Source organism: Lathamus discolor, chromosome 5, assembly GCF_037157495.1.
Source record: "Lathamus discolor isolate bLatDis1 chromosome 5, bLatDis1.hap1, whole genome shotgun sequence".
Lineage (NCBI taxonomy): Eukaryota > Metazoa > Chordata > Aves > Psittaciformes > Psittacidae > Lathamus > Lathamus discolor.
In genome coordinates, this window is record NC_088888.1 from 39,736,522 (window position 1) to 39,764,483 (window position 27,962).

At 44.0% G+C, this 27,962-nt stretch overlaps 1 protein-coding gene across 1 annotated transcript; it reads right to left on the bottom strand.

The window, feature by feature from the left end:
- Positions 1-27,756, bottom strand: SLC22A3 (solute carrier family 22 member 3). Its single transcript, XM_065680467.1, has 11 exons — positions 26,810-27,756; positions 16,691-16,794; positions 14,585-14,739; positions 11,616-11,781; positions 10,446-10,563; positions 4,950-5,047; positions 4,598-4,812; positions 2,875-2,983; positions 2,522-2,634; positions 999-1,098; positions 1-254 (listed from the first exon to the last, which is right to left on the bottom strand). Exons 1-11 carry the CDS (start codon positions 27,221-27,223, stop codon positions 197-199), a joined length of 1,650 nt encoding a protein of 549 aa, XP_065536539.1. The 5' UTR covers positions 27,224-27,756; the 3' UTR covers positions 1-196.
- Between the last annotated feature and the right edge of the window lie 206 nt (positions 27,757-27,962).

A 27,962-nucleotide genomic window follows, 5' to 3' on the forward strand; every position in this document is an offset into this window, starting at 1 on the left:
CAGACTGCACACTCAGAAAAAAAAATGAATTTATTAATATTTATAGAAAAATACACTGCTTGTTTTAAATGTCCTTATGTTTAGAAGAAGAACATGGAGTTTAATCCATACTCTGCAAATTTTGAAGTGATGGCAGGCGGAGAACAAATTCCCATTACAGGAACAAGGTTCTTAGCTTAGTGCTGTCCTTCGAAGTTCAAATATATGAGTTGGTATCCCGGTGTTTCTGTTTCTTGCCACATTTACCAAAATGACTGAAGAAACAGAAGGGGAGAGGTGTATAAGTGTGAAAGAAGAAGGAAAAGATGTAGCCCAAGTTGCAGTCCAATCCACAGTACTGAAACGTTCATTTTCTGCATGAAAATTTCCTCATTCTTTAGTTTGTGTATTGAAGCAGGCAAAAGTTACGGTGCAATATCCAAAGCCACTGCTTGAAACATTAATGTGTAATGCTATCTCCTCAAGAAATTAAGCCAAGGTCCCAATGTTCCCTGCATACCTGCAATGCAATGAAGAGCCTGGCTTCCTGTGTGTCGGGAGTGAGAAAGACATGCCTGCAACTTTTCAGCTATAAACTCATCCTGTACATGACTTTTTAATGATTGCACAAACTGTGGAGGTGCTCCCATGATCAAGGGCCCTTCTTCATAGGATTGGGGTTATGGCTGGTTTTCTTGAGCAGAGAATTGCAGGCTGTACTTTGAAGTATCTCTCTTGCACACTATTTATTTCTGCTTCTAGAGGTATATAGGACAGATTTCTCCTGTTTCCATGAGAAAAATACGCATTCTATCCCCATACTTTTTTTTAACAACCTGCCTTAATGAATGGTACTGAAAATTTCAAATGTATATTGAGGGAAATACCACATCGCCCTGACTAGGGAGTTTACTTTGACATTTGGAAACCACCAGTAATTTATGACAGCTGATAAAGTTGGCGAAGAACACCATCAGGAAACAGCACCTAAATAAAAAGGAATAAAATGCACATCATACCTTGAAAGCTGCTCCACATCCTCCACTGTCTCTGGTAAGGAGATTCCCTTTGTCTCTGGTAAAAGGAGTACCAGGAGCCCACAGACAACTGCGAGAATACCTACAGTGAACATTGAAGATGTACAAAACAGATAAGAAGATTACTTTTCTTATTTTCAGAGTTTATCCACTGAGGAAAGCTTATTCAGATTAAGGTTGGTTTAATATTTTTGAAGCACAACAGTTATTTCTGATTACACCTGTAATGTTACATTAATCTTATCAAACACTTGGATGCTACATACATTTAACCTATTACAAAAAAGATTAAAGCTAGAGCTTCATTTGCAGCCTGAATTGGCCCCAGAGGGAGATCTTAAAAGTCAAAAGCCTCAGATAAGTGCACATGGACAAATGCATACAAAATGCAGTGGAATCAGAATGTTATTTCTCACATTAAATAAATCTGCTTTTCTTCAAGAGGCTCTATCTTGCAGATGCATCTATGTTTCTTGAGACCACTGAGATTTTCCTGAATTACCCTCTTCATGTATCCATGACCAAAGTAGATTATGTGATTCAGACTAAGAATTCATCCTTGGGAAAAAGCATTCAGATACAGAGCCAGTTTGAAATAGTTAATTAGGAATGGTTATTTTGGAATAATTTCCTGTGTAGATATAATTTAAATAAAGTAATAAATCAAAAATAGAAGGGCTGGGGCAAAAATTAAAATGCTCCGTGACTGCTGCATAGCCCTCCCTCGTTCTCTCTGATTTTGCAGCTCTTTACTCAAGACAGAGGGAATTCAGCAGTGGAATTTCAGAGTTAGGTAATGTGAACACTGCACTGCTGTACATGTCTATTCTTGGGTTAACTGTAATCTTTTAAAACGTCTTGTGTTCTTTCCATTTTTGTTTTCAGCTAAAGTTGTCATTAGCACCAATTTCCCTACTTATTCTATCCCTTTTGCATTCAATGCAGTCATGTGTATCTCCTGGAAGTCTGGTTTAGACACAGATTCATGTTTCCTTGTGGGAAATAAGTATTTAATTTAATTTTTTTTTTTTTTTTTTGCCTGCACAATTACTCCACAGGGGTATTTTTTTCTAAAATGCAACTGAGAATTAGAGTTTATCAGTAATATGAAGTTATGGTTAATACAACATCCATGGTCATAACCGTACCTGCCAAAAATCCCAAACCAAGTATTTTTTAAAAGACATTAACCTCTACTCTGGGGAGACTAAGCTTACTTCTCTGTAATTACAGAACTTAGCTGTAAGTTTTCTCAGTCTTACAGCACCTCACATAGTTTCTTTAATGCTCCTTCAGCAAAAGAAGACCTGAGCAAATCCATGGCCTGCCATGAAATCACCCACACTTCACCCATTTGCCATTCAGCCTCTTGCTCTAGGTACGAGGGTTGAGAGGAGCTGGTCTGAATGGGAGACGAGGCCACACATTACAGTTTTGCCCCGAAAGAGAAGCTCTGTTAGGAGGAGGATATTTAAACCAAAAGTTGATTTTAAATCTTATCTTACAGAAAATTATTAGAGGTAGCTCCAACCAAATTGCTGCTAATCGGAAAAGCAGGAATGGGGCTATGATCCCTCCTAGGTCACACAAACTCGAGCACAGGGAAACACCGAAGTTTCTGCAAAAGAATAATAATGCCAAATATTTGTGAGGTGCTACCAAACAGATGGACCAGCAGTTTAAGGAGCAGAACATAGACTTAGCTCCAAAATTATCTTGCCAGTTTATGCCATCCACATTGAGCAGTGGCTACTCAGGAAACTCTGAACAAAATGAAGTTTTACCAAACAGTGGTGAAATAGGGAATGGGGAAAAGCAGAGGGAGACATTAAGAGATTCCTGGGAGCTTTCAACATACCTCAGTGTCGTAGGGTACAATTCAGTGTTCACAAGATAGACAATTTCAAAAGCCATCGTGATGCCCAGTCTTCCCAGTGTGGCAATTGTCATTTTAAGCCATAGGATATCTATTTATTCAAAGAGAAACCCTGGTGAAGTGTGCTTTGCTGCACCAGCAGAGCATTTCTGAGAGCCCCAGGCCCTGTTAGCAGAAGCTATATCACAGAAACACTGGATCAGTGCAAATCAGAGTGAAAAGCCACAGCTGTAAGTATCAGTTTCTATTGGCATTTATAGTTTTTCAGCACCATGCCAGGCTGTTTTGGAGAATCAGGAATCACTTCTTGTTGATTGATTCAAGATGCTGGTGGGGCATAACAGCCTGGGTGGGAATAAGTTTCCATGACCATGTCCAAACTGTGCTCTGGAGAGGAGCATTTATTTATGTAGGGATGTCATGTTGTGAGAAACGCATGTGAGTAACTCAGCACATGTTAAGTGACTACATGTTAAGTCACCTCCAAAAGCCTTCTGACCACAAAGAATCTCCCTCTAAAAGTGCATAGAACCATAGAATCATCTAGGCTGTAAAAGACCTCTAAGATCATCAAGTCCAACCACACACCTAACTCTGCCAAGTCCACCACTAAACCATGTCCCTAAGTGACACATCAATATATCTTTTAAATACTTCCAGGATCCTACAGTAAAATAATTCTCCCTACAGCAGGTCAACTGCATTTTCTAATTTGTCTAACCATTGCTCATTAGACACACTCCTAATAATGATACTCTTGGCCATCCTCCCCCTTCCCTCCCCTGATGCTTGACTTTGTACCTGGCATGAACAGGCCAGGAGCCTTATCCTGCCCTGAGGGCACTTCCCAGCTCTCCCAGGTCTGCTCAAGCTTTGTGGTGTGGCCACTACTCTGTATACATCAGCAGGAACCCTGTATACATCATGTGCAAAGATATATATCTATCTATATCTATATCTATATATCTATATCTATATCTAATCTATATATCTATACATGTGCAAAGGTCACATCCACACCACAGTGCACAGTCACTCCATCTGGTTTTGTGTCAGAGTTCCCTCTCTGGAAAGACAGTGTACTCTGGAGGAGCATCACAAGGAATGCAATAAGCACTTCTGCAATGCCCTTGGGAGAGGGCAGTTTCCTGTATGGTCTGACTACGAAGAGACGGATGAGGAGGCAAATGAAATAACAAGTGTGAAGTCAGCACAAAGGGGAGCTCTGCCACAGGAGAAGGCTCTGGCAGTGATTGTGTTTTCTCAGAACTTCAAGAGAAAGAAAAAGAAAACATCTCAGTTTGCTCTGAAGCAGAAACAAGATGCTCAGGGTTATTTCCCTTCCAAAATAACCAAACAAACCCACATTAAATTTCACCCCATGCTGCGAGACACTGAAAACTTCTGGTTTATGTTTGTATGCTCTTCTCTCACATTTGCCTTCAAAAACAGCACAAAGACTTTATGCACGTTCTCTCTAAGACTACACCCAGCTGTTGCTCACCACCCATCAAAGACATAGCCATTACATGTCCCAGGGCACTCTATAAGCAAATGAGGTATGGTGTTCCATGACTGCAATGCTATTGTGTCACCAAACACTTTTCACTTTTATTTACAGTTTTGTGTGGCCTGCTGTCCTCGCTTAAGGGGTGTCAGAGAGAAGTCGTTGACCTGAAGACCCTGACACTGGGAAGGGAATTACCTTCTGGCAAAAAGGCAGTAACGAGGCATGCGATTCCCGCCACAATGTTGCTTATTGCGAAAGGAAGGCGACGGCCGATGCGATCAATTGTCACTAAAATTAGGAGAGCAGCAGGCAGCTCTACAGCTGCTGAGATGAAGAAGTCTAGGTAGAGGTTTCCTCCAACAATTCCTAGGCGCATGACAAGCCCTTGGTAGATCAGGGCACTTGTGAACCTAAACAGCGAAGGGGGAAAAGTGTTGAGAGGCAAACAAACGGCTGCAAGCAGCTGGAATGACCCTAAACATCACAAGAGAATTTTTCTTCAAAACCCACCGCCCTGGTAGCAAACTGGACTGAAGTGGGCACTCACCAGGCATACATGAGGATGAGGGTGTTCCTCCTCATCCGGGGAGTCCTCACCAGGGTGAGAAAGGACGGGTTGCTGACCTCCTCGTTGCTAACAGTGATCTGAGGAGAAAAGCGAGCTGTCAGCTATCAGGGGTCAGGCAGGCAGTGCAGCAGAGTTTCTATGTAAACGTGGTGCTCAGCAATATTCCAGCCCAGTGAGCTAAGGTGCCGACGAGCCAGCTTTGCTGCTATTAGCACTCCAGAGCTGTGTGCAGATATGGAGAAATAACGTAACTGGGCTGTGGGCTGTGGGCTTTCATTAAGGATGGTCATGTAGAAGTCAGGAAAAAAGTCCCCAGTCCTGACTTCAGAGTGGAACAATGATTCTCTTGTTGTAAACTGAGAGAAGCTGACCTGGAATTTCTTGGAAGGGAATAGGCAGTTGTTGTCACTTCAGGGTCAGGAGCAGAGTTACATTCTGCCAGAGGTGAGAGAGAGGAGCAAACCATGGCAGAAAAGGCAAGCCAGTAGGCTGGGGGAAGGAGGTAGAAAGGTGAGCAGCAAGCAATAGACTGGGAACATGGCACAGCTGGGCAGCAGGAAGAAAAGAATAGTGAGAGAGAAAAAGCAGATCTGTAATAGTGCTTGGGTGCTACAAAACATTCAACTGGTGAAATGAAGAGGGTCTTAAAATACACAAGCGCTGTGCTGAACTGTACTTCTAGAAGTACAAACTGTGCTTTAAAACTGGCTTTTACTCTGTAAGAGAAAATCCTGCAAAGTATGGATTAATGGCCCTCATACTGCCTACAAATTCTAGTAAATTTGTTTACAGCTTCCTCCAATACAGACACAATGAGGGACTTAATTAAATGATTAGTTAGAAGGTTTAGCAATAACAAAAACGGGCAGGGTTTCACATAGCCTGTGTTTGCAAGTTGGAGTTCATATTGCCACAGGATATTGTGGAGCAGAGATATAGTAGCAGGGCCAGAAAGAGTTTAGGCACATTGATGGAGGCCGTTTTTAACATTGATGGCTAACAGAAATTAATAGCGATGCCTAAGCCAGATGGTAGTCCTTTTGTTCATATGTTCATTTGATGGGCGGGGAACATGAGAAAGAGAAGGTGGAAGTGACTTTAGGCAGGGACAAACTGTGACAAGGCCAAGAACCAACAGCCACATCCAGGATCGCCATCAGCTCTCTAATCAACTGTGGGAAACATGGGGTTAAGCCTGCCGAGTCCTTTCTAGAAGGATTTCAGGCAGCCCAGCTGCTTTGACTCTCAGTCACTGTCCCCCTCCTGAGAGGAGGCCTAAGAGAGAAGCAGAAACCTAAGGAAACAACCTGGATAGTGGGGAAACATGGGTAAAAGGATGGAGAAGCGCATGGGAACATACAGATCCATGAGAACACAGGTAAAGCCAAAGGCACTGCCCAAGGTTCTTGTCAGCTCAGCCAGGGCTATGCCCAAAGCTTTTCCTCTGCATTTGGTTTTCATATCATAAGGTTGCATAGATGTTTTCAGTGAGATTTGGCCAGATGCACTTACACATAACTTTTTTGTAACTGAGTGACACAAAACTTTGTAAGTGGACAGAGAAATCCCATATTTATTTGAACTTCCTTTCTACTCCCCCTTGCTTTTCTTCTGTAACCAAAGCCAGTTGTATTCAAAGCACTGCCACTTATGCTGCATGCCAGAGACCTTTGCGAGGCAGGCACACATTGTTGGGTTTCTGCACTGCTCTTGGACTGTCTCATGTCATACTCAATAAAGCTGCCATGACTGCGTTTATAAGAGCAGGCTGCCAGCCATCAGTTTTGACTTTGTGCAAATATGGGGTTAGTTTTCCAAAGGACTAAAGATGAATTCAGCATAGCTGCTACCATATATTTTTATGACTTAATAAAGTCATAATGACCTCAAACATGACTGAGCATTTTTTCAGGGATGAAGAAAAAAATCACTGTGGAAAGTCAACTCTTTGTAGGGAAAAAAAATCCTCTTTTTGTTTTTTGAAGCCAAGGAGAGCTTTGCTATTCACAGCAGTGTAGTCAGGAATTCAATGGCAGAGCCCATGTTTCTAAAGATAGACTACTCTGCTCTCTTAAGATGCAGCTCTTACTCAGCTGTTTGCAGTCCAGTCCTGTCTGCTTTGGACAAAGACCAAGAAATCAACAAATATCTCAGGAAAAAAACAAACAAACAAACAAAAAAAGGGTTTATAGTTTACAATTAATTTAATGAGTTCTGGATGAGCTGTACCAGTGTCGCAACTCACAGCACAAAGGAAGCAAATGTTTATCTATCTGCTTTCATACAAAGGTCATCTGTGGTTCCTGCATGCCAATAAAAATGCAACGCAATGCTGCTACATCCAAAGCCATGTAAGGGATTTGGCCAATGTAATTGTTACAGATGTACTGGAAAATCTAAGCCAAAATTCATTGATGAGTAATGCCTCACACTTCTCCCTGTCCCTCCACACCTGCAGTGCTTTGCCTGAAATTCTGGGGGTGCTTCATGAAAGACGAGTCTGACGAGAGTTAATGTGAGAAATAGGCTTGATCTGTGACTAATGTGCTTCCTGGAGATGGCCTCTTTCCTCTGGGCACAGCACTAAGGATAAAACACATTGTTTATTGAAAAGGTCCCAGGAACAGATCCAGCATGCATCTGGGTGTATGGAGGTTAATCTGCTGCAGCTGAGTGGCTTAAGCTCATAAGCAGCAATGCTTCTGAAAGAAAATTGAATATAACTTCAATAAAGCAGGGAAAGACACATCTCCATCCTGACATGACACTGTAAAAATGCTGATGTTTAGAGAAGGAAGGGGGTGTAGGGACATAGGGCTGAAAGTGCAGGGGGAGCTGCAGCAGCACAAACTTCCTGCTATATGTTTCCAGCCACGCTTAGCGCTGGGTAATGCTGACCAGGATGGGGGAATCTCACCAGTGTATATGCCCAACAAGTACAGTAATTCATAGAATCATAAAGTCATAAAATAATAGAATGTTTTGTGTTGCAAGGGACCTTAAAGATCACCTAGTTCCAATGCCCCTCTCTGGGCAGACAGGATTGCTCAAAGCCCTGTCCAGCCTGGCCTTGAACACTTCCAGGGATGGGGCAGACAGAACTTCTCTGGTGAGCATGTTCCATTGCCTCACTACCCTCATAGTAAAGAATATCTGCCTAACATCTAATCTAAATCTCCCTTCTTTCAGTTTAAAGCCATTCCTTATCCTGTCACTACATGTCCTTCTGAAAAGTCCCTTTCCAGCATTTTTGTATGCCCCCTTTAGGTACTGGAAGGCTGCTATAAGGTCTCCCCAGAGCCTTCTCTTCTCTGAGCTGAGCAAGCTGAACTCTCTCAGCCTGTCTTCATAAAAGAGGTGCTCCAGTCCCCTGATCGTCCTCATGTTTCCTCCTCTGGACTTGTTCCAACAGTTCCATGTCCTCCTTATATTGAGGGATCCAAAACTGAACACAGTACTGCAGGTGGGGTATCACGAAAGCAGAGTAGAGGGGGAGAATTGCCTCCCTTGACCTGTTGGTCATGCTGCTTTGGATGCAGCCCAACATACAGCAGCCCAGCATACAGTTGGCTTTCTGGGCTGCAAGTGACACTGGTGGGTCATGTTGAGCTTCTCATCAACCAGCACCTCCAAGTCCCCCTCCTTGGGGCTGCTCTCAATCCAGTCTCCCCCAGCCTGTAGCTGTGCCTGGGATTGCCCCTACCCAGGTGTAGGACCCTGCACCTGGCATGGTTGAACTTCATAAGGTTGGCATCAGCCCACCTCACAAGCGTGTCAAGGTCCCTCTGGATGGCATCCCTTCCCTCCAGCATATCAACCAGACCACACAGCTTGGTGTCATCGGCAAACTTGCTGAGGGCGCACTCAATCCCACTGTCCATGTCAGCGACAAAGATGTTGAACAGATGACTTCACAAAATCATTAGTCCAGAGTCATATATCCTAAGAGACATAGTACAGATTAGGGCCCAGCTTATCTGTGGAACTTGTTGGGTGAACTCTACCTTGACAGAACTGCCACAAACATATACTTAATGAAGTGGAAATATAATGCATATTGGTATAAATCAATTGGCCATTTCCATACACCATCTGTTGCCACATGTGTCTTCCTGTGTGAGCTTTTATTTTTATCAGAGGAACAGTCCTGAATAAGCACAGCTGCTTAGGCTGGATGGCTGATTTATGGGTCCTTTTTCTCACCAGGTTAAAAAAATCCTATGGATTTAGGAACAGCTATGTGGCTATGTTATGCCAATAATTACTGCCAAAAAATTAATCCAGAATTATACTCTAGGACTTTGGTGAAGCAATCCCACTTTTTTGGATGAGCTGGGTTAAATTCTCAGGTTCTCTCTTGCTTAAGAAGAGCAACTAGAAAGACACAGGTAAGGTGGCAAGCAGTCACAACTGCAGTTGTCAACTACTGGTTACAAAGCACACACATCATGATGTTCCTTCCCGAAAGGATGGGACATATCAGTGTCCTTCAGACACTACCATCCCAAAGTCTTTGCTTTTGATATCAGTGAAAATTTAGTTAACATAATACTTTTCTATATGCATAAAAATATATGTATATACACGTGTGTAGTCATAAAGGATACTATTATGCACTGATAAGCATTTTATGTACATCGTTTCTTTTCAGTAAGAAAATCACACTTTCTTTCTAAAACACTTGTAGCACGTTCAGCATGCCAGCTCAGGGCTGCTGTGTACTAACAATTCACAGCCATTTTCCTTAGTTCAGATAATGATTCCTAACATTTCTATTGCTAGCATGTAGGCTCCAGACATAGTTTATTACAGAACAGGAACTTTGACACATCTGTTGTCACTGAAGCATGAGACCAATGCCATAACGACCCAATGAAGAAAAAGGCAAATGCTGCAATGACATGACAAGTATCGTGTGAAATGCATCAGTCCTTTCAGTTTCATCAAAGGACTGTAATTCTAACATAAATTGTCCTGGCTTGTAAATAGTGATCTTAGAATGTGCTTCCTCTATTTGGGGTTTTGGGGCATATTTTCCCCCTGTTGAGACAGAAGCAAATTCTGATTTCATTTTCCTTTTGAGTTGCAAAAGGAAGTACTAGTAAAGGAACCACGAGAGTGGATCCTGCTGTCTCCGCTCACTTTATCAGCTAAAAGAGCAGCTGCTATGAAATCTCATGGACCCTCAGGCTATTTTCTGGTATTTCCCACAAGTTTTTAAAGTAGGAGTGTTGCAAATGAAAGGCCTGATTCATTGTTTTGCAAACTTCTTTTGTCAGACCTTGTCTTTCCAGCCAGTTCACTTGGACTCTCTTGCAATTAACAAAGTAGGTACGGGACTGGCAATCTTGTTCTTGTGTGATGCATCAAGAGTGTTGCCCATCACATAAAGAGAAAGCATTTTAACATAAACTGAACCTTCAGAAGAGTAAGAAAGTTTAGAAAAGAACCTCTAGCTCAAACAGAAAACAATACCTCTGAGTAATGTGGTGAGAGATATTTCCCATTGTGTTTTGCAATGTTGTGCATGATTTTTAATGCTTTGTCTCCCTTCTTGCGTGTCAGGAGCCAACGTGGAGATTCAGGAACCACCCTGTAAGAGCACAGAAGTGATGAATAGAGGTTTGGCCCTTTAACATTATAAGTAAACTGAAGTCCTTTGCCTAACATTATAAGTAAACTGAAGTCCTTTGCCTTTTGCCTGTGTTAGTACACAACATACAGATTTTTCAATCTTTGGGATACAGAAACTCTTTTGTGGACTGCTTTTCCAGTCAGTCTGCTGTAAAGTATCTAATCCTTGTGGGCAGGAAAGAAGGAAATAGGCTATATCAGTATTCTACAAAGTTGGAAAATAAGAAATCTAACTATTGTATTTGTACAATTGATGTCAAAAGTAGGATAACTAACAGACAAACAAGGTGCCTTGTTTGCAAGGAACAATGAAAGTCAGCACTAAACAGATGTATTACCAAGTACAGACAGATTAGGAAACATCTAGCTGTATTATTATGAGATAGACACACAAACACATAAACTTATACATGTTTTATGAATTTAATACAAAGCAACAGTACTAATAGGTGTTTCAGTTTCTGCTGGCCCAGGGTTAATATAATTCACGATTTAAAAGCTCACAACAGGAAATATTTAAGGAAACAGTGTGCAAGAAGAGGCTATGTGGATTAGTTTCTGTGGATCCAGCCCACAGGATGGCTGCACTCCACCATGGCATACTGCTCTGCCCTCGTGTTAGCTGAACTACCCAGTTCACAGAAGGACCTTTAGGGCAAGTTCAGGCTTGAACTGAGTGTATAATTAGAGGTAAAGGTGGCATCCCATGGATGATGGTCAAGAAGACTTTGGTCAAGTTAACCAGATATGCAACCCCATGTTAAGCAGGGTAGGGTTCTGTGAAGGGCCAGCTGTTGCTTACAAGGGAGGCAAACTCTGGACAGAAAAATGAAAGAAATGTATGCCTGCAATTCACTAAAAAGAAGTAAAAATGCCAGAATCAACAATGTGCAAATATCTTCTTCCTAACCTACAACATCTTGCACACTGGAGACTTCGGACCACAGCAGGACTCTCAAGGTACTTGAACAGCAACAGCAACAGTGACAAGAGCAATGACTGCAACATTACCAGTAGTACAGCAGGAAGAGGAAGTTAGGCAGTGATATGGCCAGCTGGATCCCTTGCCAGGTGCGAATCAAATATGCAATTCCAGGGAGAATCATAATTCCCAGTGTGAAGAATATCTGAATCACAATCCCAACAATCCGCTGGTCAGAACCAACAATCTCTGTCACTGATCAGAGAGAAAGCCAAAATAAAGAACACAGAAACAAAACTAATATGAAAGAAAAACGTCAGTGGTGGAACATAAGGAAGGACAGTACTGCATCAGGTCACAAGTCTGTCTATCCCAGCATTTTGCCTTCAGAAATATAAGCATGTTCCTGAGACTGTTCAGGGCATGAGTGGGTGACACCCCCTCATCAGTTCATCCCCTGTTCTTCAGATAGCAGGGTTTCTGAGTGCATGTTCACTAATGTATTAAATAGGGCCAGAACAAAGAGTTGAGACTGTGTCATGATCACCCTTAGTGGTAAATTGTTAGCACTCTTCCATGCCACAGACTAGAGAACCATTCAGGCAGAGGCTGCTCCCAGTAGTAATATGGACAGGACAACTGTGGGGAAGAGAGTTTAGCCATACCATGCTGGCTTCTCTGAGGGCTAAGGTATTGTCCACAGTTTGCTTTGTTTACTAGAGCAAACATAGCCTTTGTTGGTTTGTTTTTCGAATTTTGTTGAATTTGTTTGGTTTGTGAATGTGACTAATCACTTCTGAAAGTCATGTAAGCCCATATTTCAGGCAATATCCCATGGCCATGGCATCCATAGTTGAGAAGAGCAATGCTTGAAGAAGTGTCTCTTATTTGTTTCAAAACTGTCACCATTACCTACCCTTCAAAGTACAAGCAGAGGGGTTTACCTTGCTTTAAAATATACAAAAAACTTTTTTTCCTTTTTTTTTTTTTTAAATTTTACTGAAAGAGACATGATTTTGCAAGTAACAGTGATTCATTTCAGCTGGCAATGCAGAGAGATAAGACACCATTACTATCTTTATTGACTATTCATCATGTCTGCATGGCTCAGGGGCAACTCTTGCCTAAAGGTAGCTGCTCAGCACTGGCTTGGAAAGAGCTAGGTTATATGTACAGGTTCTTGGGTCAGCCTGTTGTGGTTCTGAAGTGCAGATCAGTAGCTTGGGAGATGTGTTAACAGCAACCATCCTCCTGGTGCAACAAAACCAATGACATGTATCTGCCTCTTTAAATGTATTAGGCTGGTAAATACTCTGGGTGATCCTGAGACATAAGAGTAGATCCTTGAAGAGATTTAGAAGGAATCACTCTCTTCAAGAATTAAGCACCTTGCTCAGAGCTGAGGTAATACACTGTCCTTCAGGACAGTGCTGTATCTCTGAACCTTTCCCTGAAGTCAGGCAGTCTGATACGAGCATTGCAAACCATTTCTTTCTGTTAAAACTTGTCCATTTTAAGGAACATTTTGCTGGTTAGAATACTCACCAAAGTTTTGGGATAAGATCTCCGTATAAAATTAGGCCATCTGCTTGGAAGTAAGGGGAAAAACAGCTTTTTGCTCTTTCCCTGGATCTTGGACCTGAGCTGTTCAGGAGTGTAACTTTGCCCACAGTACTAAGATGTGTCTGGGCTTTAGATCCTGAGAGGGCCAGACAGGTATGTTTGCACATACATCACCACAGTGTACTCAGGTCTCACTGTAACTGTTTGCATCTGGTTGCAATTCTGCTCTCACTCATCTAGATTCCACTAGGAAGTTAAAAACTGTCCCAGCCCTTACGGACTACAATGATACTACAATTTTTTGCGCTACATAATGGTGTTATCACTGTGTTTTGAGTAGATTATTGAATGGCTGGTTTTTGTTTAAAGTAAATCTGATGTCTCAGCTATAGTATGATGCTTTCTTCAATGTGTTATTTCATGCTCTAAAGAGGAGTTTCCTTTTCTGAACCTGGCAGTCCTTCAAGGTGCCACAATGATAGGTTTTCTCATGAAAAGTTAGCTTGCTACACAAGGAGCTTCACTGCTGGGCAGGACAATGAGCTATCAAATAGTCTGGGTCTTTGCTGGTTTGATGCTATTTATAAAATAGCTTCCTATCTTTTTTCCTTTTCTGGAAATCATAATCGTAATATGGACCCTGTTGTCCAGCTGGCACTATGCAAAGCCTCCCAGCTGAAGAATGAAGAGCAGACATCCAAGTGTCTGCCCTTTCAGTGAGAAAAAGCAGTTGACTAACTCCTCTGAGCATCTATGAAAGATATTCAGACTCTCACAAAATTAACCATGTCCCTATTTGTGTATGCAGGCTTCCTCTGTAGATTTTAATCATCTTGGTGATTTTCAGTGCAATAAGAAAACCTCTGTATATACACATTCCACTCCTCCACCCCTTAATTATTTATGCTAATCCCTCCCCGTCAGACTCCGGAGATGGGTACTGAAGGAGAGCTTGGACAGTTCTGAAGGACACATCACTCTTGTTAGACTGCCCTCTTGAATTATTTCCTCACTCTTCTCTGTGGGATTCTACGAGGTCAGGCAGGCAAGTACACTGCTGCTGATTTCCATCCTACATCAGTACTGAACATCAGAAAGGGTTTGCACTTGCTGCCCTTCTTAGAGGGCAACTCCCCACCAATAAATCAGCAGACCTCACCAGGTAAGGAAGCACTGCTAGCACTGTTTAGCTGCTAGAAAGATCCCTAGTATGGTCTGGACAAAGGCCAGTGTCTGCTTCCTCAAGCATTCAGTTCAGACATGATCCCAGACCATGGACAATGTCAAGTTACAATGTGCATGCAGGCACCTTGTCTTGGAGGACAAATGCATTAGCTAGGATGGATTTGGGTAATTCATTGTCTGCTGATCCCAGGGACAGTGCTTTGTTGCCAGGAAAAAAAATATTATCAAGAGCACATGTCACCAGACATATTGTCCTCCAAAAATCCCTTGCTCTTCCTAATAAGAAAAGAAGAAAGGTAACAGCTCTCACCAATCACGTAGCATGTCATCCAGGTTCCCTTGCCAAACACGCCTTGGAGAAAACGGAAGATCAGAAATACAGTGAAGTTTGGTGCAAATGCCACTATGACACCACATATCCCAACCCCGAGACAGGAGAGCAGGTAGGTGAGGATTCTGCCGTATCTGTTGAAAAGGGAAAATAAAGTGAAAACTACAAAAAGACACAAAGGTGCTTTTTTTCCCCTGGCATCTCATGTTAATGCTAGATCTGAAAGCACCTTTATGAGACCAGTGTTGTTCCAAAGGAAGGCTGCCTGAAACACTGTACTGTTGGCCCTTGGGATATGGGAATCTTTTACCTGTGGGAGTTATCACTGCCTTTATGTCACTGACTTTAAAACTGGTGATGTCCCCACCAGGGTCCTTTTTATGTTAGAAAGCAGTTTGTCTTTTTTTATCTAAACTATGACCCATATGTCACAGTTCAGATTCTTGATCCAGTTGAAATAAGGGAAACTTTTGTTGGGGATTTCTGTTTTCACAAATTAGTCTCCTAAGAGTAGTTACAGCCAGCTCTGTGAAAGTAATTTCTTCTTTAACTGCTCTATGTGGTTTTCCAGTGTTTTGTTTAGGCTCAGATTGCTTGTTTCCAAAGCCAGCATAATGTATTAATGAGCCCCATTTTCCAGCAAAACCCATCATTATTAATAGACATGCCAAAGAAAAGCTGTAATTCAAAAAAAAAAAAAAAAAAAAGAGAGAAAAAAAAAGAAAAAACCAAACAAAACCCAACAAAACCTGCCTGTAGTTTCATGGAAACCATGTCCTTGAAACACAACCGAAATTTCCATTTTGATCCCTTCTCCGTTGTTACCGCTGCTGGGTTAAGAAGAAGAAACTAAAAATTATGTAACTATTCACCTCACCAGAAATTATTTGAGAGAATATGTGTTTGATCATTTTGTCCAAAAAGTTTGAGAAAAGAATTTATACAGGACGAAAAATGAGGGTATTTTCAGCCAAGTCCATCCTTTTCAGGGCTGCCAAGGAGACAAGAACCAAATGGTCTGGCTGTAGCACATTCTCCAGTGCTATCAATGCGTAACATTCATAGTTGTATGGTAGTCATATTATGCTTAATACACAAGTACTCCTATTTTAATAATTAGCTGTTATATCTCTACTCTTACACAGTCTTAAGGTGGTGGTATCACAACTGTTCAGCCAGACACTGAGCAGAGATATCTTCAGCTAGCCAGTGCCATAGCATCTTTTCCACCTTACTTTTTCCCCTATTACTATATCTCTTGGAAAGAAGAGATTTTCCTTGCTAGTTCAAACTTTGTCATCTGAGATGACATTCCAGATAATTCTGTAAATATTCGTGCCTACAAAGAAGTTGCACTTTAGTTATTATTACGATTATTGCAGGTAGCAAATAAAACAGGTAGAACAAAAATGTTCTGCTACTGAAATCATCAGAAGTGCTCTCAGCCAATGTGTAGGTTGACTACTGTTACTTAACAGCAAAAGCACAAACCCAGCTTCCTCCTTTACCCTAAGCTGCCCACTCCTGGGCAGGGTGGTTACTCAGACCTGAGTATCACCTACATCTTTTCCTTGGTATTCATCCAGCTCTAACAGAGTTGAGAACCAGCTGGAGGGAGCTATAACCTTGGTGGTGAGCCTATGAGTCCAGTATGTGAATGGATAGAGCTACCATACTTTGTGCCTTCCTTCTTTCCTCAAGTAGTTGCTTTCTTCATCAATAGTGCCTATTAAATACTCTTCGGTAAAAGAACATTGAGTCCAGAAAACTCTAATGAATGCTTCCTTTTAATTTCTGTGTCCTTCTGCCCTTCCTGGGTCCAGATGTGCACAGAAAACATGAGAAATGGCAATAAAAGCTCTTTTCATGACATTTTAAAGCCTAAATAGGATCAGTAAGCATGATGACATGAAGTTTCCAGCCCAAAAGGAAGCGAAGATTACATTGGTTGATGTTTTCCCAGGCTGGGAAAGTTTATCCAAAGTGAATTAAACTCCCAAAATGTTGACGTGTGCTTATTGCAGGTGACATTACAAGGAATTTCACCCCTGGACAAATCAAAGGACAGCAGTGCTTACACAGTACCTGTCTGCAGCATAGCCCAGGGTGAACGCGCCAGCCAGAAACCCCAGATTGAGGACAGCTTGTGAGAGATCCAGCATCCAGGCATTGCCACACACGAGGTTATACTGTGGAAACAAGGGAGAGGCATAAACACCCCAGATGTTTCATTCATCATCCTCAGGGCCAAACATTATAGAAACTGCATAGGGCCAAGGTGGGAAGAAGAAAGGGAAGGAAGGTGAAAGGGGAAGGGGAAGGAGAAAGGGAAGTTCAACTATGCGTGTTTAAAAGCAAGCACCAGTGGGTCAGGGAAGTGCAGCCATAGCAAGCACTCTTCAAACTGTTGTGAAGAGCTCCTCCTTGCCAAAAAGATGCTGTGTTTCACACATCAGTTGTCCAGATATGGAAAGCAAACTCGTCTTTTGCAAACCAAACACAATGTTGTTAAATTTGTTGCCAAGGCAATGTCATGACTTTGTTTAGTGCAGAATAAGGTTTAGTGCACAGCTATAGCCAGTGAAAATACCAGTTTGGAGATAGAGTTTTAATTATTTTTCTTAGTGTCTTCTAGATAAAAGCACAAATATGTGGTCTCTGAGGAAACTAAAAACAGATCTCAGATCCATTTCAGACACATAGAATAGGTTTTTTCCTGGTGTAGCTTTCACAGACTTTTCAATTCCTTATACTGCAGTAGTCATAACTCCCTAACATGTTGTTACATTGGTGGATAGCTGAAGAATTCATTAACGTGGATGGGGATGGTGACAGGCAGAGATGAAGGGAAGGGAGAAGGGGATGAGAGGAAAGAAGAGAAAGACACTAGGAATTAAAACTAGAATGAAATTAAAGTAGTTATTGAGACAGCATGTCATTGCAAATTACTTTAGAGGTTCTTTGAGAATAAAGAAATACCAGCCTCTGCCTGCCAAGTTCTGCAGACCTGCTGAGAGTCGGGAGGTTTCCATCCATGCCTGGGGTAACCTTAGGAACAATGTGACTTCAGAACCAAGGGAAGCCACAGACAACAGCAGCTGCTGCCATTTCCCTAGAGATACCCTTTTGCTTTCAGGCATGAGCTGTAAGCAATCTTTTAATCACTAACAAGGCACTGGTTGCTGAAGCACACACACAGTGTGTCATATTTCTGCTCACTTCTGCTCACCAGCCCATGCACAACAACACCAGTGCTCAAACATTGTGCTTGGACGGGTGGCCACAGGGTGGGTTAGAGAGGAGATTAACAGCCTCTTCTGCCGCTCACCATTCTCCAGACTCTGAAATATAATGCCATGAGCCTGAGCTCTGTCTTACCCTGTTTACATGCTGTAATGCCCAGCGAGTATTCCCTGGGCCTAGGATTTCAGAGGTGTCTACAGAAGGCACCCAGACTGGGATCGCACTGAACCTGAATCTGGACCCATAAATTTAAAGTAATACTCTTAAATGTTTGTGTATGTACCTAAATAAGAAACCATTTCTTGTAATATTCTGAACTCCAAGCACAGCGCAGGTCTTTCACTCTCCTTGCCTGTCTCACCACATAGCTGTACACTTCCCTGTGGGTTTTTGATCAGACCAGTGGCAGCAGTAGAGACCCCAGACTCTGCTGTGTGTGTGACAGCTATAGTGAGAGCTCAGAGCCTGATGCCATGGGCTGTTTTACAAAACACCATGTTATTTCATGCATTTTCCTACTGGTGGCTTCAGAGCTGGCTGTGATATGCTGGTTTTTTTCCCAGTCATTTACAGCAATGGAGTGTGACACAGCTCAGCATCAACCTGCAGCTGTGCTCCAGCTTTAAACACTGTTTAACGCAAACCTTTACACCATTATTGTCTGCTTCCAGCAGATGCTTGCGGTGTGACCCTGGGAGCACCATTCCCCAGGGGGGCAGGGAGGAGCCCACACAACTTTCTCCTAGCAGTCCCCAGGAATAGCAGAGATGTCCAGCCTGTGGTCTGCAGAGGGAGTTTTCTCCCAGTGAAGGTTACGATCGCTCTGCACCTCATAGTTGGCTTGGGTCTTTGAAATATCAAAACCTTGGCGAGAAGTATCAGACTGATTGATGGATCAGCAGAGAGGGCTTCATACAGGACCAGGTTTAAGAGCCCTTCATAGAATTGCCTGGGTCAGAGAGAAAAACATCCTCCAACACTTGCAATTGCTCCTGAAGAAGATGGTCATGTGAGGGGAGACCCCCTCATAAGTCAAAACAGAGAAGGAGAGAATGGGGAAGGGAGTAAGAGCATTATTGCCTCACCAGAAACAGCAATAAATTATTGTGAGAACAAAATTAAGAAGTGCATGTAAGAACAAAAATGTTGAAGCAATGTCAAAATGAGATGATGCTAACACAGACATAAAACCCATAAACAAAACACTGTAGATCACTTAAAATCCACTTGCCCATAATTTCAGTTGTTGATTTCAGAGGCCAAGCCCCACATTTCTAATGGCTATAAACTGCATGGGTATTTTATAGCTCTCCCTGAGCCAACACACCAGGTTTCCCAATACCCAGGATGCTATCCCTGTGTTATCCCAAGTTATTACAAAGGGAACAACATTGCAGCTGTCCCACAGGAGGAGCGGTGTGCTTCCCACCCTGTGATAGCCTGGCACCCTCAGCTCACTGCAGAGACACTCTCTTGGGGAAGGCACCTACCCTTTGAGGAGCATCGGGAAAGCCACACAGGTAGATGAGGAGCTTGCCTCCCAGGGTGGTGGTGGAGTCATGCCCTGCGGGACCAGCCACAGAAGGTTTATACGTTTGATACTTCTTCAAAGGGTATATTTATTTTTTAAATAATCTGATCCCTCTTTACTACAATCATGCAATGAATAAACTGTCACAAAAGAGAGCAAGAGAATGAACGTGTGCCAAAAAGAGGGATGGGGAAATGTCTTTACCAGAGAGGACTCTTTCATCTGAACAGACATTTCAGATGATTCAGGCAGCAGTTGAAACGTAGTCAAATATTTTAAATATTCCAGGAAATAGGAAAATACAGAAAACTTGTAAGAAACTCTTAAGCTCTTTGTGAAGAGATTAATGACAGAACATTCACTGTACTCTCCTAAGTCCTGCGCTTTGTTATTTTCTAAGTATTTAAACTGCTTCTGGTACAGACAAGCTTTCTCAGACCTTTTCTGTTTGCTTGACATAGCACCTAGCATTTAAGTCATCACGCTGCTAATGTCTTGCTTTTCATTTGCAAACCTAACCTTTAGAGGGGAATGTAACCTTTAAAAGAAAATTGCACACCCTGCAGAGATACGTTTCTGATCTAAGCTCCCTGTCAGACCCACAGCACCACTTCAGCTGTGACCTGGTTTGGTTGTGCCTGATAGTTATCCCCATATGCATCACGTGGAGGAAATGCGTCTCCATCTGTCTACGCAGGATCTCAGCCTGTCTCCACTTAGCCGGTAGAACTCCCCCAGCTAGCAGTCCTCACAGAAGGAAATGGAATGGTGCTTCCTGTCTGTTCCTGAATGGGTGCATGTCTGTCCATGAATGGGCTGATGTTTGCATTCCTACCATACAGGCTTTTCCTACGCCCAGGCAGATGCTGCCCATGCTCACTGACCAGGAGCACCTCCGTGCAAGTATCTGGTGGCATGAGGGATCAGTATCCCTGTCAGTAACCATCTCCCACTGTGAGTAATAGGAGAACCCATTCCCTGAAAGTATAAGCTCTTCTCATAACTTACCAAAAAAATCCCAGCATACGGTCTCTAAATGTCACAGACTGCCCTCCCTGGATCCCACTTGGGTTCCAAATTTGTTAGCATTCAGAATCAAAAACTCTAGGGCTATCTGTCTAGACTTCAACTGTCTGTTTTCCTTTGGTTTCTTCCTGAACATTACACTTGGGCATCTCCAGAGAAGACCTGTACCTCACAACAACTGAAATTAAGCTGTAGAAGAAACCAGTGGCTCATTGCTGAGCATCACACACCTCAGCAAGCTGGGACCCAGCTGAAGCTTCCCTTCAGAAGTGTCACCTCTCCGGCTGCAAAAGCACACCCATGTTGCTGCAGAATTTGGGCCATATTCTAGAGAAACATCTGGGAGACATTGGAGTGAGGAGAGCTTAATGTCCTGTCCTGCATTTGTAGGTATCTGTCCACAAATAGTGTCCTTGCAGCACATACGCATGCAGTGAAGAAAACATTTCTGCTTTCACTTGAATAATCTCCCCCAGGTCAACACAGCAGAAAGAGAATGTCACCATGTCCTGCATTCAGTCCCCCTTCCTCCATACGCTCGAAATCTAATTGCTAAAACATTTACTGCAGTGTGGGGAGAAGGATATAGAAAAGCAAAGGAAAGCCTTAGGGGGTTTTGCCCCTGATCTTAAGCCTATCTGTTGACCTATACAGCACTGGCTACACCTACACGCTGTTAAAACCTGGTTAGCCAGCTCCTCATTGCAATCACCAAGTGGGTGAACTAGCTCAGCCGGCCAGGTCCAGCTAAGGGCACATCCTCTTCCTCATCATTGCCATGCTCCCAGCTAAGTGCCTTGCTGCCCAAGTTCATGCCCCCAGAACAACCCTGTAACCCATCTCTGCACCCACTGCCACACTCGTCTGCATGAATGCTATCTCTCCCGGGGAACAAAGAGGTTTTGCACTAGCTCCCGGTAGTTCATTAGTGTAGTGATCACTATAGAAAGGGGTGGGAACTGGCTGAGATGGAAACAGAAGAAATGCTTGTACATGGCTGATGACTGGAAAACACAAGGACTGTGGCAACTTCTCTTTTCTTCACACCTTTGGCAGAAGGCAAACATTTTCCGTTTTGGTTTGACATGCAGACTAACCACAGACTTGTAATTCCTGGACCTTGAGAGGCCTTTATGCACTGAGAAGGCCAAAAACACTTCAGCACACCTATTCCTGTAGAAATGCACTGCTTTAAATGACAACGTTATTAAAAACTCTTCAAAACGTCACAACTTTGAGTAGGAATTAGATATCACTTTACTGCCTCTTACAATTAATTTCAAACTGATGGATGAAACTCTTTGGTCAATGAAGACATCTTCAGTGATTCCTCAAGCCCAATTACAACAGCACATTGAGAGCCCACACACAGGTTTTAAGTGGCATTCATACAAGTGGCCAAGCAGAGGCTGGTTTACCCTTTTGCTCCCAGTGACAAAGGGGAGAAGCCCCCGTTAGGAGCTGTCCTAAAAGCAATAAATAAAACCAAGGCCTGAGCCCACAGCCAGTACTACCTGGCTCAATGGCAGTGACAGAGGTGTTGCCCCACTGACGTAACCCGTTCAAGGAACTGCTCCAGTGCTTGCTCATGGCAAAAGCTTAGTTAGAGGGTCTTAAGAAAATCAGCAATTGCTGCTCTCTTTGCTCCTCTGTCTGCCCTTTTCCCCTTTCCTTCCACTACTTAATATTAATCCCACCCTGATGGTTGAAATAAGACTGGGTCTTGCCATGCCAATGGCAACAATCACACTAGATCAACACTTTGGGGATGAATTACACTGTTTATTGCTGACAGACACGTCATCTCCTGCTCTTAGGGACTGTAACAGCTACATGACAAACACTGCTTTGCTTACAGGCTTCTCTGCAAATGCTGGCTGACTGTCATTTTCTGAGACAGCTGGCAAGCAGAGGAGCAGGAAGATTTATTCCCAGCAGGTGCAATAGGATGTGTTCAGATGATCATTTGTCCACGTCAGACCTCACACTTTGGCAATAAATCGTTGGCAGGTCTTGAAATGACATCATCTATGGCGTGGAGACTTGCTGCAGACAGGGCATACTGGAATCACTCCCTCCTGCCGAACTCCTGCCAACGGAGGCTTCTAATAAGCCTAAAATACGCCAGCTGTGCTGTAGCTGCTGCTGACCATGTAGACTTCCCTCTTCCTTTCATCCACCACCGGCCGGCCACTGAGCCTGCAGGTGCGACTGTACTTCACACACATGCCTCTAGGAGTCATCACCGCCAAAAATGCCTGAATAAAATTATTATTGCCTTGCACAATATCACCAGCCACCCTTTCACAGAACACTAGACTTTCTCCGCTGGGATGACAGCCCATAGTGCAAAGCCCAGTTAAAGGCCAGCAACTTGTCTTCTGCACAGTTGGCTGGGAATATTAGTTTTATTGACTTCCCTATGTCCTGGGTATGTGCGTCCCTCTCCCGACTCACTTGGCAGGAGACGCCTGGCAATATGCTTCCTACTTCAAGTGGCATGGAGTGCAGGGAGAGACCGGGGCTCCCTTCCAGACCCCCTGACTAGAGCATGAGGCTGCGCCCTCCCTGGTCCACTGCAGCCCCCCAGTGCCCTTCCGCTGCCCAGAAACATGGTCCTTTCCTGCCCTTCTCCCCCTGTGAGAGGTGCTGCTGCCACCAGCTTTCCCTCCCCAGAAGCACTGGCCACCTGCTACAAACAGCATCATTTCAGACGGCATCAGCGGGCATGAGCCAAGGATGGATTTAGCTTGGTGATTACCCGTTCAGACTCCCTCTCCAAGCAAAACATGAGAAGCTACTGCATTCCTGTCCCCTCCACTGACGCACGCAGCCGCCTCTTCCAGTTTCACAGGGAGCTGTGCAAGACACGCTCGATTAGACAGGGGCAGATTGCATGGGCCAAAGTCCTCTGCGCAGATCCACCACCTGCGACACCATTGCGTCGGAGGGGGCACTGCCAAGGTTTATGCATAGCACAGGACTTTGCTGGTGTCTCCGTGCTTGACATCAGCCCATCTCCAGTTTACCCAACTCTTAATTTGGGCACCAGTGTGCGGGGCTATGTGCAGCATGAGTGGACAACTCTTCCTCTGAGCTGGATTGCCCTCATGGAAAAGCCTGACCTAAAGCAATGGAGCACAGAGACCCTTAGGCATGTCACTGCAGAATTAGGAACCTCCTCTCAGAGCCTGTTAGGCATCAAAAGAAGATTTTAAAAGGGAATCTTTAGCAGTACTTCAACCTGTCACTAGATCATGCTAACTGCCTTTGCCATGTGTTGCTTCTGGGATGATTTCTTAGTAGATTTCACTTTTCTCAAATGCTGAAGGAGGAAAGCCCTGGTACATTCTCCCAGCACCCCACCGTACCCCAGCATCGAGATTCAGGAGTCCTGTAGCAGCAAATAGGTGGTGCAGCAGGCACCCCAGGTACTGCCTGCACAGCAGTCACTGCTTTTTATCAGTCCACATTCCCCCTTTTTCCTCCGCGTCCTTCTACTGATGCTACTGTGAACGCCTTTGCAAAAGTTATTTAGAATGAGAGAGTGGCCAGTGAGCAACATGCTCCACTCATGTACAAATCAGAGTAATGAAATAAGTACAACAACACCATTCATTTCACAACTCCTCATAAATCAGTCCCTCCAGCCATATGATTTAGCTTCTTTTGGATGCTCAGCACCAATTACAGTAGCCTGTGGTCTGGCTGCCAGACCTGCTCTGTGATTCAGCATCTTTTCCCAGCGAAGCCTCTACGTGCCTGCATTTGCCCTTTGCCTACCCTGTGATGCTACAAATCCACACCAGGTCTGTGTTTGCCATAGGTCTGGAAGAACACCTTCAGTACCCTGACTTTTCTTTTTCCCCCTTCTCCATCTTTCTCCCTGAACATATGTCCTTCAGATTGTCATGTAACTCATCCTTTTAACTTTATCTCCCTGATCACTTCCAGTGTTGATTCAGCCAGACATAAAGTGCCAGAAATCTTAGGCAGTTCAAAGAAACAGAAACATGAAGCATTTACGAGTAAACACATGAGAAAAGGCATCTTTGGTGAGCTGATTAAATGCAGCACAAATCTGCTTAAATTGAGTCATGATTTGTTGGAGCCTCAGCTGAGTGATAGGAGACTAAATTAAATCTGGGATTTAAATTATCTTTGCTGGACATACAACACATTAATAAGATATCAAGCTCCTTTTAATAGCTGATCTCAAAGCAATTGAGGCAGGATGTGCATGCCACAAGCTTCCTTTTTAGATGAAGAAACCAAGCCCCGTGGAATGTGATTTATCCAACAAATGTTGCAAAACTGGGAACAGGACATATGTGCCACGGGTCACAGGCCAGCACCCTCCATCCAAGGTGCCAGCAAAATTCCTGCTAGGAGCCACAGTGACACTGGTGATGGAACGTGCTGCCTTAGCACAGGAGAGAGACAGTCCCAGCCTGTTGCTACTTGCAGACTGTTACTCCCTGCTTTTCCCAATGTGCACCTTTGGGAGCACAGGTGGAAAGCACTTCCCCAAGCATTCCTTCATTCCTCCTCCATCCCTGGTCCTGGAGGGTTTCCCCAGGAGAAGAGAGGAAGAAGGTGCAGATGGATGAGGTGTTTGCCAGTGAACACTGAACCTTTCACTCCCATTTACCACTGCAATACAAACCTGGTTTTGTTTTCTCTTAGCTGTACCCAGCGGCTCAGCTCTGCTGGAAAATGCCAGTGGTTTTGCTAGATACACAAACTGCTGCCATAATCAGACTCTGAGCACTATCTTACGGACACAACCTACACGCTTTCACCTTCAGCAAGGTTGAAGGGGGGGGAAAGAGCAACAAAAGGATTCTCTCTAGGGGTTTTTTTGAGCTCTGAGGGGAACAGCTGGTGCAGACTCCTAGGTAAAAAACGCCGTGATCTAACTCCATGCAGTCCCGCAACAGTGGTACCTTGGAGATAGCAGTATCATCTTCCCACCACAGCTACTTTGCACAGCTTCCTCTGGAGCCAGGATGCAGTTCTCAGGCAGCATTTGCCCTCCTGCCACCCAGCCTTGGCTGCCACTGCCAGCATGGGCAGAGATACATAATTCTCAGGGACCAAAGTCTGATACCGGCTCCCTGTTTGTTAATTACAGCCTTCTGAGCAGCTTTGATTCCAGCTATCACACACAAAACTACTTCTCACCTTTGCTCTAGGGCCAGCCAGGTGCTCTGATTTATCTTCTCCTGATCAGAGATCCTGGCTAAAGCTGCTCAGGTCAGATGTGGGGCTCAGGGCACAAAGCCGATGCTCTGTTGTGCCTGAAGCCTGTGAGGAAAATCAAGCGGTCCCAGCTGGATGGGGGAATGTTGTGAATTGGAAGGTTCAGACAGGCACCGCTTTTCAGTTCGGTGTTTACTCAGGGTTTTGCCAGCTGTGCCCTGCTCCGTGTTTCGGAGGGCACAGCTCCAGTGCAAGCACCCAGTCAGAAAACGCAGAGGGAGGCTCGTAAGAAAGGCAGGAGCCAAAGCCCATGGCCAAGTTGCAAGCTTTGTGAAGCACCATGATGATTTCCTAGCCAACCCCTCCAAGCACACTTCGTATTTTTCATCACTGCATTGGTGACAGTAACGTTGGGATGACCTTAAAATATGCGCTTCAAGTGTGCAGACTGTGTGCTGAAGCCAGACCACAGCACATCCACAGCATGACTACAGATTACACAGAGGATCTCCTAGGAAAGCATCCTAAATGGCCTTTTGCAGGTTTATGATTGTTTGTACTACACTCGCCAGCACTTACCATTACTGGTAATAGTCTGTGGTTCTCCAACACTGACATTTCAGGAAAAGCTGCATAATAGCTTTGGGCAAAAATGTGCGTTTGTTGTTTTTTCTTTAGTAAGCACAATCTTTTCTGCTGACTCCTGCCAGATCTCAGAAAGGCATTCTGACACCAGGGTTTTTTACTACCTGCAGACTTGAATGTTCAGTACAGGAAACAGAGAATGTATAATATACAGTACCTAGATCATCAAGTGATGTAAGTCAGCTACACTTGGAGTTTACACCAACAAAGTTGCTGGCCCAAAAGCAAGCACCAGAAGCCTCAGCTACAAGCACTTAACTCTTTATTTTCATCTGACATTCCTCTAGTGACAGAGCAATCTCTGTGTGTGGTGTTTGGCTTTGTGTGGGATGCTTAGATTTGGAGAGCCACCCTTCAGATTAGCACACCTTTCCCTAAAAGCTTGATACTGACACTTGATCATTCTCATCATCCTTTGCTTGTGACTGAGAACAACACAAATCCAGAAAGGAAAACCAGCCACCAAACCAATGAACCTTGCAGGGGCAATATCGTTTTACTGTTGCAATCCCGCACCGGGATGGAAGCACTGATTAGAGGACGGGGATATTCCTTACCTCGCTAACGATGGATGAGTGGGGCTCTTTGTACACCCAGTTATCATGACACGTGGTAAGCGGCAGGTAGCCCGTGCTGCCATTGCTGTAGTGGGCGAGCGGGCTGGCACAGCTGACGGAGGTGTCCCACACGACATCCAGCCTCTCGCACTCCCCGCTGGAGGACCCATTCCCAAGACGCAGGGGCAGTACTGTGAAGTTTCGCTCCTCTTCCAGTGTCCAGCCACATAGCTCACTTTGTTCAGCTGCCCCAGGGATCCTGCACCAGTAGCTGCCTGGTGCTTGCCCAAGGAAAACCACACTGGTGAACAGGAAAGAAAAAGTTATGCCGGTCTGGCAAAGGAGGAAAAAGACCCTCTTCTGAAATCTTCCAAATTCACCAGCTTCCTTCAAAACCTCATCAAAACTTGGCATTATGTCAGGCAGTTTGTCCACTTGCAGCACTCCAAGAGATGACAGAGTTTGCTTTCACACCGGGCATCAGCTGCTGGCACTTCCTATAAGCGTGTCTGCCTTGCCTCCCCTCGCTCCTCTCTTCTCACGTGTGTGCACACACACACAGACACACGGGCGTGCAGTGCTGCCGGTAGCATGAGTGAAGCCAGGACAGGGCAAAGCTGCTGGTAGGCATGCAAGTGCGCACCCAAGCACACACACAGAGACTCAGGGCATGCCAAGTGGCGTGGGGCTTACACACAGATGGGGAGGAGTGCGATTTAAAGCGTGCAAACATACTGTAGGAGAGGAGGGGCGTGCATTTCCTATTCATCCCGAATGTTAAACAGATTATGTAATAAACCCAGTTAACTCCTTCGAGGTGAGTGAGCCACAAACGCCAGCTCCTGCCACGGCTGAGATAAATTAATAGGTGCAAAGATAAAGCAGAGAGTTAAAAGGGAAACAGCACTGGAGCTGTTGCAGCGAGTGATGCAGCTTCACTGTGGGACGGCAAGGGCAGGAAGAGAGTTGTTTCAAAGACAGCTATAAAGTCTTTCCTTCAGCAAACAGAAATGGATACTGTGGCAATGTTTAGTTACTTCTCCAAAGAGCCACTTCACCATCTTAATTTACGGATTTAATTTGCAAGTTTAAGTTTCCTTTCTGTAGTGTAAACAAAGTGAGGTTCACAAACTGTGCCAAAATCCAGGTTTTG